Source organism: Silurus aristotelis (assembly GCF_946808225.1).
Source record: "Silurus aristotelis genome assembly, chromosome: 11".
Classification (NCBI taxonomy): domain Eukaryota; kingdom Metazoa; phylum Chordata; class Actinopteri; order Siluriformes; family Siluridae; genus Silurus; species Silurus aristotelis.
The window spans coordinates 2,235,994-2,250,344 of record NC_139584.1 but is presented as its reverse complement, the minus strand read 5'-3'; the positions used below and the strand labels follow the sequence as shown (position 1 = coordinate 2,250,344).

General features: G+C 44.3%; 1 protein-coding gene across 1 annotated transcript in view; it reads left to right on the top strand.

The window, feature by feature from the left end:
* Positions 1 to 3,223: 3,223 nt before the first annotated feature.
* The window catches only part of slc35a2 (solute carrier family 35 member 2), a 14,249-nt gene continuing 3,121 nt past the window's right edge, over positions 3,224 to 14,351 (top strand). Inside the window, exons 1-4 of the mRNA XM_083555044.1 lie at positions 3,224 to 3,366; positions 9,013 to 9,195; positions 9,297 to 9,448; positions 9,955 to 10,649. Of these exons, the coding sequence (XP_083411170.1) occupies positions 3,297 to 3,366; positions 9,013 to 9,195; positions 9,297 to 9,448; positions 9,955 to 10,649 (1,100 nt within the window). The 5' untranslated portion in view covers positions 3,224 to 3,296. The remainder of the gene's footprint in view (positions 3,367 to 9,012; positions 9,196 to 9,296; positions 9,449 to 9,954; positions 10,650 to 14,351) is intronic.

The following is a 14,351-nucleotide window of genomic DNA, read 5'->3' as shown; positions in this document are numbered from 1 at the left end:
TGTTCTTTCCTCAAAGATTCAGAGGAGATGTTTGTCCTTTGATTCTGCTTGTTTTGGCCAAAAACCAAAGGAATCTGATGTCATAGGGTACCTTCCTCATCCTTCTCACCTTCCTCATCATTTTCACCTTCCTCACCCCTGCCTCACCTTCATCATCCTTCTCACCTTCTTCACCATTTTCACCTTTCTCACCTCTGCCTCACCTTCATCATCCTTCTCACCTTCTTCACCATTTTCACCTTTCTCACCCCTGCCTCACCTTCATCATCCTTCTCACCTTCTTCACCATTTTCACCTTTCTCACCTCTGCCTCACCTTCATCATCCTTCTCACCTTCTTCACCATTTTCACCTTTCTCACCTCTGCCTCACCTTCATCATCCTTCTCACCTTCTTCACCATTTTCACCTTTCTCACCCCTGCCTCACCTTCATCATCCTTCTCACCTTCTTCACCATTTTCACCTTTCTCACCTCTGCCTCACCTTCATCATCCTTCTCACCTTCTTCACCATTTTCACCTTTCTCACCTCTGCCTCACCTTCATCATCCTTCTCACCTTCTTCACCATTTTCACCATTTTCACCTTTCTCACCTCTGCCTCACCTTCATCATCCTTCTCACCTTCTTCACCATTTTCACCTTTCTCACCCCTGCCTCACCTTCATCATCCTTCTCACCTTCTTCACCATTTTCACCTTTCTCACCTCTGCCTCACCTTCATCATCCTTCTCACCTTCTTCACCATTTTCACCTTTCTCACCCCTGCCTCACCTTCATCATCCTTCTCACCTTCTTCACCATTTTCACCTTTCTCACCTCTGCCTCACCTTCATCATCCTTCTCACCTTCTTCACCATTTTCACCTTTCTCACCCCTGCCTCACCTTCATCATCCTTCTCACCTTCTTCACCATTTTCACCTTTCTCACCTCTGCCTCACCTTCATCATCCTTCTCACCTTCTTCACCATTTTCACCTTTCTCACCCCTGCCTCACCTTCATCATCTTTCTCACCTTCTTCACCATTTTCACCATTTTCACCTTTCTCACCTCTGCCTCACCTTCATCATCCTTCTCACCTTCTTCACCATTTTCACCTTTCTCACCTCTGCCTCACCTTCATCATCCTTCTCACCTTCTTCACCATTTTCACCTTTCTCACCCCTGCCTCACCTTCATCATCCTTCTCACCTTCTTCACCATTTTCACCTTTCTCACCCCTGCCTCACCTTCATCATCCTTCTCACCTTCCTCACCCTTTCTCGCTCCAGCATCTCAGCCTGCATTTAGACGGTTGTTCTGTAACTACTAGTTCAGCGGTAAAAGACCTGGGAGTTATTTTAGACAGCAACTTATCTTTTAAAAATCACATCAATCAAGTTACAAAAACAGCCTTCTTTCACCTTAGAAATATTTCTAAGCTAAGAAATATGTTATCTATATCTGATGCAGAGAAGCTCGTCCATGCGTTTATGACCTCTAGAATAGACTACTGTAATGCATTACTAGGTGGATGTCCTGCATCATTAATAAACAAGCTTCAGTTAGTTCAGAATGCCGCAGCAAGAGTTCTTACTAGGTCAAGAAAATACGATCATATAACCCCAATCTTATCGTCCCTACATTGGCTTCCTATTAAGTTTCGAATAGACTACAAACTACTGCTACTCACTTATAAAGCACTAAATGGTTTGGCTCCCATGTATCTATCCAGTCTCTTAACACGCTACAATCCGTCACGCTCCCTGAGATCTCAAAACTCTGGGCTTCTAGTAGTTCCTAGAATAGCAAAGTCCACTAAAGGCGGTAGAGCATTTTCACATTTAGCTCCTAAACTCTGGAATAGTCTTCCTGACAGTGTTCGGGGTTCAGATACACTCTCCCAGTTTAAGTGTAGATTAAAAACATATCTTTTTAGCAAAGCCTACACATAACACACATCACACACATCACATCACAACCTTGTGCTCCAGAACATCTGATCACATGCACATTATCAACTTGTGCTGTTAATATCATGAACAGCAGCTACGCTAATTCCTCTCCACTGCTTCTCTTTCTCTCCCCATCCCGAGGCTTCCTGAGGTTGCTCAAGCTCCAGTCACGTCCCACCTCGTGAAGATTATGGACCTTTAAAGAAGTAGATGCCTTCAAACATCCTGGACTATCTAGAGACGAACCAGTGCCAATTGGATCCCACTACATGTGTAGAGTTTGGACATTGGACCTCTTTGAGTGTTTAAAGGCTCTGGCATGGAGAAGTTGGTGTTGGATCTGTGATGATCTTAAATGTTGAGATATTTTATGAGTTGCTCAGTAGCTTCTGGTTCTCAAATGACTGTATAAGACTGTAGAAAGAACATTACTTATAATCTTATACTCCAGTACTCATGTTAGTTCTCTCTCTCTCCAGTGTTCTGTACTGTTGAAAGATTTATGATCAAAGTTCCCCTTTTGCCATCCCAGGTACAAATTACTACCCCTTTTCCAACTGCAGGTACAGTTTGCTGGAAAAGTTTGCTATGTGCTTCTTTAAGATCATCCAGTTTCCACATGTAGTCTCTATATGCCATTGTAGTAAGCTCCAATCATCTGGGAAGACGTTCCACTAGATTTTGTGGAGAGGGTGTTGAAGTGAGGTACTGATGTAGGTGATGTGATGAAGCCTGGGGTGCAGTCAGCGTGAAAAATTCATTCATCTTTAATAGGGTTGAGTTGAGAATTTACAGCAGGGATCTTCCAATCCAGAAAGTGTATCTTCATGCAACTGGAGCTTTGTGCACAGGGGCACTGTCATGCTGGAACAGGTTCTATTTCAAATAAAGGTATACATTTCACGACACTGCATCCCGAAGTAGATCTTACACTACTGCGTTTGAGGAGCATTGAGGAGCCACATAGGTGGAGAAGACGGGTGTCCGGATACTTTTGCCACACCGTGTAATTCCCCTCCAGGCCGCTTGGTGGGAGAAGCGCGTCTTTAGATATTGTGTTCAAACCTCCCACCAATGAAGAAGAGAAGACAGTGGAGACGTCGACGCTTCAGCCTGGAGCTTCAGTGTACAGCTTTACACTGTTAGCGCTGCGGTGTGTGTGTGTGTGTGTGAGAGTTTGTGTGAGAGTTTGTGTGTGAAGTGTTTTTGTTTGTTTTGGTTATTAAGTAATGTCACTGAACATTTAGGTAACTTTTGCAGCATGAAGCCGCTCTACTGGGATTAATTGGTGTATCTCGGGGCTGACGGTTGGACCGGAAATTAGCGCTGTGAGTCCGGGGGGGTTTAGACGTCAGTGCCAACATGGCAGCAGGTAATCAGGGTCCCGGATCTCCAGGTGAAGATAAGACACCTTCCCGCAGACACAGTGACGGTAATGGATTCATTTCCTGCTTTAAATATTACAACTGAGCTACAGATTCAGTGTGTGGGTTTCACCCCCAGCATTTACTTTCCATAACATTACAACTGATACTACAGCATTTATACACTTCAATATTATCATTTGAATTAAAGTTATCTATCTATCTATCTATCTATCTATCTATCTATCTATCTATCTATCTATCTATCTATCTATCTATCTATCTCCACTGTTGTTTATCTATCTATCTATCTATCTATCTATCTATCTATCTATCTATCTATCTATCTATCTACACTATTGTTTGTTTATCTATCTGTCTATTGTCTGTCTGTCTACCCACATATGTCTGTCTGTCTACCCACATATGTCTGTCTGTCTACAAACATCTGTCTGTCTGTCTGTCTGTCTGTCTACCCACATCTGTCTGTCTGTCTGTCTGTCTGTCTGTCTGTCTGTCTCCTCTGTCTGTCTGTCTGTCTGTCTGTCTGTCTGTCTGTCTGTCTGTCTCCACTGTCTGTCTGTCTGTCTGTCTCCACTGTCTGTCTGTCTGTCTGTCTACCCACATCTGTCTGTCTGTCTGTCTACCCACATCTGTCTGTCTGTCTGTCTACCCACATCTGTCTGTCTGTCTACCCACATCTGTCTGTCTGTCTACCCACATCTGTCTGTCTGTCTGTCTGTCTGTCTACCCACATCTGTCTGTCTGTCTGTCTGTCTGTCTACCCACATCTGTCTGTCTGTCTGTCTGTCTGTCTACCCACATCTGTCTGTCTGTCTGTCTGTCTGTCTACCCACATCTGTCTGTCTGTCTGTCTGTCTGTCTGTCTGTCTACCCACATCTGTCTGTCTGTCTGTCTGTCTGTCTACCCACATCTGTCTGTCTGTCTGTCTGTCTGTCTGTCTGTCTGTCTGTCTGTCTGTCTGTCTACCCACATCTGTCTGTCTGTCTGTCTGTCTACCCACATCTGTCTGTCTGTCTGTCTACCCACATCTGTCTGTCTGTCTACCCACATCTGTCTGTCTGTCTACCCACATCTGTCTGTCTGTCTACCCACATCTGTCTGTCTACCCACATCTGTCTGTCTACCCACATCTCTCTGTCTACCCACGTCTGTCTGTCTCTGTCTACCCACGTCTGTCTGTCTGTCTGTCTACCCACGTCTGTCTGTCTGTCTGTCTGTCTGTCTGTCTGTCTGTCTGTCTGTCTGTCTGTCTGTCTGTCTGTCTGTCTGTCTGTCTATCTCCACTGTCTGTCTGTCTGTCTGTCTGTCTGTCTGTCTGTTTACAATTGTATCCACTTGTCTGTCTATCCTTATATCTGTCTGTCTCTCTGTCTAACCAACCATTCGTCTGTCCATCCTTGTATCTGTCTGTCTGTCTGTCTGTCTGTCTAACCAACCAGTTGTCCATCCATCCATATATATATATTTTTTTATCTGCCTGGCTGTCTTTTAACATTTGCCCAGGGTTAGACATTGACGTGTGTGTGTGTGTGTGTGTGTGTGTGTGTGTGTGTGTGTGTGTGTGCACGATTGTTTTATTTGAAATAGAATAGAATACTTTTTCATATTCATCCCTTTCCGTTCAAATCCACGACGGGCAAAAAAGTCACTGCATTTTAATCCGAAAAAAAAGAGAAGAAGAAGAAAATTCTTTTTTACCTTTTTGTTGTCGTCTTTCCTCCTTTACACTTTAATCGTTCCTTAAACAAACTAACGTAACTCGACACTCCGTGTAACAATGCTTTCAAAATGTAAAAAAAAAAAAAAAAAAAAAAAAACACACCCTGGAAACTGTAAAAGACGCCTGAAATAATCCCGCTGCCCCTTCCGGGTCTCTGTTTCACAATCTTTTGACGTCATTTTATTCCTGTTTGTAGAAGCGGCCGTAGTGATGTGTATTGATAAACTGTGATATTTGCTTTAGGAGTTCCTGGTATACATCCGTGTCATTCCAAATCAGAGTTTATTCTATACGTCAATGAAAAGAGATGGAAGCGTTTTATCGAGAATGATGTGACTGTAATGAGCCCCTGCTGAGTTCAGACTAAATCACTCACAGGAGGCTGAAATAGACACCATGAACCCTGGAACACACCTTTACTGTAACCGTGCCTTTATATTGTTTTATATCTAAAATCTCTTACATATTTTTTAGAAGAAAAACGATACGTTTGCATAACTAATAAAGAACTTTAATACATTGAACACCAGAGCTTCTCCAGGAATTCCAGAAGAATTTCATTACAAAAGCGTCTTGGTTTTGCTGGTTGAGGAGAATCAGGTAGAGCAGGTCAGACCGCCTTCAGCATCATACACTTTTTCTTTGACTGGGTGTTTTCTTTTACCTCGTTATTCAAACCCACACCTCTGCCACAAGGAATTTATTTTTTAAATGAAAGTAGTTTGAATGACATTTGATGAAGTTCAATTACTGAGTCAATTACAAGTTTATTGGTGTCAAACTGTCTGTCTATCTAATCTATTTACCATTTTATCTGTCTGTCTATCCATCTACCATTTTATCTGTCTGTCTATCCATCCACCATTTTATCTGATTGTCTGTCTGTCTATCCATCTATTCATTTGTCTGTCTGTCTGTCTGTCTGTCTGTCTGTCTGTCTGTCTGTCTGTCTGTCTATTCACCATTTTATCTGATTATCTATCCACCATTGTATGTAAGTCTGTCTACCATTTTATGTATGTCTGTCTGTCTGTCTATCTATCCACCATTTTGTCTGTCTGTCTGTCTGTCTGTCTGTCTGTCTGTCTGTCTAAGCATCTATTTATTTACCTGTCTGTCGGTCTGTCTGCCTGTCTGTCTATTCACCATTTTATTTGATTGTCTATCCACCACTGTATGTCTGTCTACCATTTTATCTGATTGTCTGTCTGTCTGTCTATCCATCTATTTATTTACCTGTCTGTCTGCCTGTCTGTCTATTCACCTGTCTGTCTGTCTAACTATTTGTCTGTCCATCCATTCAATTAAAAAACAGTAACACCTTTTTAAATTGGAAGTAGTTTGAAAGGCAATAACGAGTGTATTGTTGAAGTGAATTGGTCTCATTTTGTCTGGTTGGGACGAGGCGTTGTGTCGCGTGACGTAGACACCATGATGGAACAGTCAGGGGATCTTTAGATGGAAGTCATGTGAAACATCAAAGCAGAATTCTGGGTCATTAGGACACCTGAGTTTTCCTACACAAACATGGAGCCACACTGCTTTGGATGCAGTGGTTTTTTTTCTCTTGAACTTAAGCTAGGAGACCAAAGATGTTCCACTTGGTTTTATGGAGATTTTTGCTCATACAAGGATGTTCGTAAAGTCAAGTAGATTAAGAAGTTATTGTTCACATTCACCTCAAAGTTGAAGTTGGAGCTCTTCTATTCTAAGATCTTCTATTCCAACCCATGTAAAGCAAATCTTCATGGAGCTGGAACAGGTTTGGGTCTCCTAGTTCGATTAAAGGAAAAAATTTTGCAATTCTGCATCCAAAGACGTCCTATACAATTGTGTGTCCAACTTTTTGGTAGCAGTTTAATGAAGAACCAGATATGGCATAAGGAAAAAACGGGTGTCCCAATACTTTTGGTGGCACCGTTTCTACCGTGTAACCCTTTTTTTTTTTTTTTTTTTTTTGTATTTCTCCATCGTACAGTCGGGTTGGTTGTGGACAAGGAGTCGTGTGTGTGTGAGTGTGTGAGTATGTGTGAGTGTGTGTGAGTGTGTGTGTGTGTGTGAGTGTGTGAGTGTGTGAGTGTGTGAGTGTGTGAGTGTGTGAGTGTGAGTGTGAGTGTGAGTGTGAGTGTGAGTGTGAGTGTGAGTGTGAGAGAGAGAGAGAGAGAGAGCATGCTGGGTGGAGTGCCTGACCGCTCAGTGTGAATGAAGGCGCTGATTGTTGGTGTTGGGGTGTGTGTGTGTGTGTGTGTGTGTTTTAACAGGGTGCAGTGTGCAAACATCCTCGTCACTGATGCGTCGGAGAGCAAACGTACCTGCACGTTAGTTTTCCTGCACGTAGTTAGACGGATTCGTCTCTCTATTAAGATATAAAGATGAGCGTTTACGATGATTGTTCGAATAAACAGATCGAATTTGTTTGCCGAATGAAATCTTTCTTTCTTTGTACCATATCGCAGCACGTGCAAAATCTCGAATCTAATTCGTCAGGGTTGACTTCGCCTACAAGGTAAATCTCGGGTATACAGATATGTTAATGCCAACTTTCTGGTTTCTATGGTAACGGCGAACACGGGGACCTGTATGGCGAAGGGCGTGTGATTACAGCGTGATTCTATAGTGTTCTGTAAAAGGCTCCAGTCTGAATGACTGTATAATGAATATATTCAGGGTCAGACTGGAGAACCTTATTAACGCCCGGCCGTGTTATCGTTTCTATAGTAACGGCTCGTACTCGGGGACTCGTACAGTGAAACCTGTATTTAAGCCAAAACTAATAATAAACAAATCTAAAAGTTTGTTGGTTTAATAAAGTATTTAACTGAAGTCTTTTGTTTAATAGTTTGGGAGGAATCAGGGATAGAGAGAGAGAGAGAGAGAGAGAGAGAGAGAGAGAGAGAGAGAGAGAGAGAGAGAGAGAGAGAGAGAGAGAGAGAGAGAGAGAGAGAGAGAGAGAGAGAGAGAGAGAGAGAGAGAGAGAGAGAGAGAGAGAGAGAGAGAGAGAGAGAGAGAGAGACATGGAGACAGAGAGAGAGAGAGAGACATGGAGACAGAGAGAGAGAGAGAGAGAGACATGGAGACAGAGAGACAGAGAGAGAGAGACATGGAGACAGAGAGACAGAGAGAGAGAGACATGGAGACAGAGAGACAGAGAGACAGAGAGAGAGACATGGAGACAGAGAGACAGAGAGAGAGACATGGAGACAGAGAGACAGAGAGAGAGACATGGAGACAGAGAGACAGAGAGACAGAGAGAGAGACATGGAGACAGAGAGACAGAGAGACAGAGAGAGAGACATGGAGACAGAGAGACAGAGAGAGAGACATGGAGACAGAGAGACAGAGAGAGAGACATGGAGACAGAGAGACAGAGAGAGAGACATGGAGACAGAGAGAGGGACATGGAGACAGAGAGAGAGACATGGAGACAGAGAGAGAGACAGAGAGACAGAGAGAGAGACATGGAGACAGAGAGAGGGACATGGAGACAGAGAGAGGGACATGGAGACAGAGAGAGGGAATGTGATTAATGTGGCTGGAGTGAAGTGATGGGGGTGTAACCATACACATTCGCACCAAAGTTTTTCGTTTTTTGCGGAACATATTTACAATCTGAGAAAATGCTATATTGAATGTAAAAAACACACACACACACACACACACACACACACACACACACACACACACACATACATCTGTATCACCCAAAATGGGTCTAACAAAAATGTAACTAATTTAATTTCTCTATTTATTTTGATAAAATATGTTCAAATATCATTTTATAAATTATTTGAACAAGCAGTGATTTTATTTCAAGTTGTTTTAAAACGTAAGCTGTTCGAATGTTGATAATAAAAAACTGTGTTAATTAAAAACGACGACCACTTTGATGCATTTCTTGAATATTCACGTGAAGAGCGAGCTCGGGTTCTGAACAGGTTCTGATCGCGTCTCGTGTCTGTCCTTCTGCAGCGAACCGGAAGTTAAAGTACATCAGTTTGACCATTTTGGTGATCCAGAATGCCTCGCTCATCCTCAGCATCCGCTACGTGCGGACGTTACCGGGAGATCGCTTCTTCACCACGTCCGCTGTGGTCATGGCCGAGGTCCTGAAGGTCTCCACCTGCCTCATCATCATCCTGTTCCAGAAGAGAGGTGTGTCTGTCGTAATGATACCCCAGAGCGGTCCAGAGTTCAGCAGATGGTGCGTCAGTAATAATGCTCCTTCTTCTTCTTCTTCTTCTTTTTCTTTACAGGAAACATCAAAGACTTTGTGTTCCTCCTGTATGATTCTATAGTGGTGCAGTACTGGGACACGCTGAAGCTGGCGGTTCCATCGCTTATCTACACGCTACAGAACAACCTGCAGTACGTGGCCATCTCAAACTTGCCAGCTGCCACGTTTCAGGTGAGCTTCCTCTGAAGTTCTGCTCAAGTTTAACATCCTGACACTTTCACCCCCGACACCCCTGGAGACTCCTCCCATCCGTTTTCTTCCTGTTTATTCAGCATTTTTAGAGGGAATCTCCAGTATCAGAATCCTGCTTTAAAGGGATCTTCAGGACAACACCATTTTACACACACACACACACACACACACACACACTATGCGATTTGTATGGTTCTTCTCCAAACTGGTGTCTTTGGATGCTTTGGATTTTTCATGTCAGCTGCATCCCAGACCTCCTCACCTCACAAACATCTTCACAAAATCTAGAGGAACATCTCCCCAGAAGAGTGGAGCTTATTATATTAGTAAATGGGGACTAAATGTGGAACTGGATAACTTCAAAAAGATGCACATATAATGGTTGGGTGTCCACAAACATTTGGTCATAGTGTGTAAATGGATAAAAACGAGATTTCAATTAAAAAAGCACTTTTTTTTTTTTTTTATCTCCTCCGTATCTGTAGGTAACGTATCAGCTGAAGATTTTAACGACGGCGCTCTTCTCGGTTCTCATGCTGAGGAAAAGTCTGTCCCGTATCCAGTGGATCTCGTTGCTCCTCTTGTTCGCCGGTGTGGCCATCGTCCAGGTGGAGCAGGACAGCAGCAAGAACAAGGAGGCCGTGGACTCGGGCGCCTCCCAGAGCTACGTGAAAGGCCTGGTGGCCGTAGTGGTGTCCTGCCTGTCATCAGGGTTCGCAGGTGTTTACTTCGAGAAGATCCTGAAAGGCAGCAGCGCCTCGCTGTGGCTCCGCAACGTGCAACTGGGGTTCTTCGGGACGCTCCTGGGCCTGCTCGGCCTGTTGTGGAACGACGGCGAGCAGATCGCCGAGAAGGGCTTCCTGTTCGGATACACGCCCATGGTGTGGGGCGTGATTTTCAACCAGGCGTTCGGCGGCCTCCTGGTGGCCGTGGTGGTCAAATACGCCGACAACATCCTCAAGGGCTTCGCCACATCCTTCTCCATCGTGGTGTCCACAGTCACGTCCGTCTACCTCTTCGGCTTCCACGTGGACATCCTGTTCACGCTCGGCGCCAGCCTCGTCATCGGCGCCGTCTACATGTACAGTCTACCCAAAGCGGCAGCGCAGCCCACCGGCGCCGGCTCCTTCTCTTCCTCTTCCTCCTCCTCTTCCTCGCAGACGGACGGGTTCCTTCCAAAGTCAGTGCTGGTGAAATGAAACTTTTGCTGGCCAAACTTTCTCTCCCTCAACCTTCACGACTCACTTTTTCCCAGTAATCCCTCTTTTTTTTTTTTTTTTTAACTCAGACTTTTAATCCACTTCTTTCTGCTGCTTTGGGGTCGGGTTATGCTTTCTTTCTTTTTTCTCTCTCTCTCTCTCTCTTACTCGCTTGTTACCCCAGCGGGTGTGTGTATGTGCACAGTCATGCTGAGTGCGCTCTCTAATCAGCTGACTCATAGTCCGTTTGGTCCGATCTAAGAAATCTGATCAGACGTGGCCAGACTATCTTTTTAAATCCTGGCGAAAACCTCGATTTACCGAGATCAGGTGTGTTTGAGATAAAACGTCACGTCAGGGCGGCGCCAGGACTCGCCGGGGTAAAGCACAAGATCTAGGAACAGGTTTGCCCCTTTATCATCACCCCTCACCCCGATATGCCTTATTCTACACTTACCTCCTCAGGTTTTAGCGTCTAATCTAAATAAGAATCTAAGGGCAGTTCACATGTCAAAGATCCAGCTGTTTGTACAAACATCTGCATAAGCGTCTAACACGATCGATGTCGTGTTCAAGAATGGACATCGTAGCTCCGTGGTTAAGATGTGGTAAGATCAGAAGGTTGGGAGTTCAAATCCCAACACCACCAAGCCACCACTCCTGGGCCCTTGAGTAAGGCCCTTAACACGCACATGCTCTATTGTATAAAATGAGATCAACACGGAGGAAACGTTCCAAACTCTACGTTCCACCATGACATATCTCCATGTGCAGACGTGCATGTGTGCATATTCCACCTAGAAAAACGCAAACGTACCCATAAAAACACCTGCCGCATTCGTTTAGAGCGATTCGTTCCTTTTACACGTGTCTTCTGAACATCTGGGCCTCACCTACATGCGTTTTTACATGCGGCCACCCCCCTTAAAAAAATGATAGGACGCTCAGTAAGCACATGGTGGCACATGGAGGAGGCCTGAGGTGCAGTCAGCGTTAAACACGTCATCGCAAACGTGTTAAATCGGGTTTTATAGCTCTATAGCAGGAGCTCTTGCACATCTTCCAACACCATGAAAAAGCAGATCTTTTATGGAGCTGGAACAGGTTTCATAGTTCAACTGAAGGTTGACTTTCATGCTCTCGCATCCAAAGACGTCTTATACAATTGTTTGTGGGAACAATTTGGCGATTACGGTGGGAAAGTCGGGTGTCCGTATCAGCTGTGCACGCTCCATAAAACACACCTGATTTCAGCTTCTCGAGGGAATCCAGGGAATCCTGTGCGCTCAGCCTGTGCACCTACAGCACACGTCGCTGGCATACTGGTCACGAGAATCACGCTCACTGTTGCACTACAGCACTGGGAATTCTGGGAAGATTTGGGAATCTGCTGTGTTTCTAATCGATGTAGGCTGAGCGTCAGGCTGTACAGTGCTGTCTGCTCCTAGGAAACTAAATAAACAGCAGCTGGATTTTATTTTTTATTATTTCTTTTTTTAATAAATATATTTTTAAGAGACTTGAAACTGCAGTCAGTGCCGCACGAGAACGCTGAGGTCTGGACGAACATCTCACACACACACACACACACACACACACACACACTCTGATAGTCAAGGGTTTTGGAGCACGTCACAAACGGGAATCGAATAAACCTCGTCTCGAAGGCGTGTCCCACGTCGTCCGCGATTCCTGTTTCCACTTACGTTATAGCAGCTACAAACGAAGGGCCAAGTTACTAGTCGGAATTCCAAGCCGAGTTTGTTTATTGTAACTTGATCTTGGAGAGTCGTGATGTTACCAGTCGGAATTCCGAATTGATTTCGCTTGCAGTCACTTGCTCAGGTTCCAGGAGACTTATTATTAGGGTACATCTTGGAATCCCGAGTTTGTTTGCTGTCACTTTGTTGAACTGTTGGCGGAGAAAACTCGCGGCGGTACAAGTCGGTATTCCAAGTTGGGTTTGATTTGAGATGACTTGCTGAACTCGGGGTTGTGGAGACATTTGTGATATTTCAAGGTGGAATTACGAGTTTAGTTTGTTTGCGGTCACTTGCTGAATTCAGGGTACAGGAGACCATTTTATATATATATATATATATGTCTTGGAATTCCGAGTTTATTTGCGGTCACTTGCTGACCTCGAGGTTGAAGGACAGTTGTGATAATACAAGTCGGAATTCCGAGGTGAATTTTTCCCCCCACGACGTGTTCCAAAACTTTTGACGCAAATATATTTATATATCAGCATATCAAGGAAACTAATAAGGATTGATGAGTCCAATCTCAGAAAACCACACCATCCCTGTGTGTGTGTGTGTGTGTGTGTGTGTGTGTGTGTGTGTGTGTGTGTGTGTGTGTGTGTGTGTGTGTGTGTGTGTGTGTGTGTGTGTGTGTCTTCATATTTGCTTCACTAGTGCTAACAAATGGCTGATGCTGTGCCTTTCTCAATGCACTTGTGACTGTACAGAAGCCGATGTCGAACTGCCAGCGCGTGTAAATAATATAACTTTTATTCCCCTCCCCCCTTTTTTTTCCTGTTTAAAAAAAATTATTTATCGCTGTGTCCGTGATGTTACATAATGTACAAAAAACAAAAAAAATAATTTTTTTTAGTGCATATATTTGATACACGCCAAATCGGTTCTCAGAAACACGGCACTAAAGAGATTTACGGTGAATGTTAATATTAAAACATTATTCTATTTTTTTTTCTCTTTTTCTCCGTGAGCACATAAACACATGGTGATGTAACAGTGAAGGGTGGGATGACTGTGTGTGTGTATGTGTGTGTGTGTGTGTGTGTGTGTGTGGTGCTATGATTTAAAAGGATTTATTACCAATCTATGAGCTTGGGCTTTTCGGCTTAGTAGTATATCTTCTTCTTAATCTTATTCTTTTAGCTGCCCCAGTAGGGGGCGCCACAGCGGATCATCCATCTCCATACCCCCCTTGTCCTCTACATCTGCCTCTTTCACACCATCTACCTGCATGTCTTCTCTCACCACATCCATAAACCTTCTCCTTGGTCTTCCTCTTTTCCTCCTTCCTGGTGTCTCCATCCTCAGCATTCTCCTACTGATATACCCCATGTCCCTCCTCTGCACATGTCCAAACCATCTCAATCTCACCTCCCTCACCTTGTCTCCAAAACGTCCTACATGAGCTGTCCCTCTAATAAACTCATTTCTAATCCTGTCCATCGTCGTCCCTCCCAACGAAAACCTCAACATCTTCAGCGCTGCTACCTCCAGCTCCACCTCCTGTCTTTTACTCAATGCCACTGTCTCTAATCCATACAACATCGCAGGTCTCACCACAGTCCTATAAACTTTCCCTTTCACTCTCACAGATACTCTTCTATCACAAATCACTCCTGCTATCACTCTTCTCCACCCACTCCACCCTGCCTGCACTCTTTTCTTCACTTCTCTAACACACTCTCCATTACTCTGCACTGTTGACCCCAGGTACCTGAACTCCTCCACCTTCTCCACCTCTTCTCCCTGCAACTGCACCATTCCACTGCCCTCCCTCTCATTCACACACATGTACTCTGTCTTACTCCTACTGACTCTCATTCCCCTTGTCTCCAGCGCATATCTCCACCTCTCCAGACTCTTCTCAACCTGCTCACTACTCTCACCACAAATCACAATATCATCCACAAACATGAAAGTCCA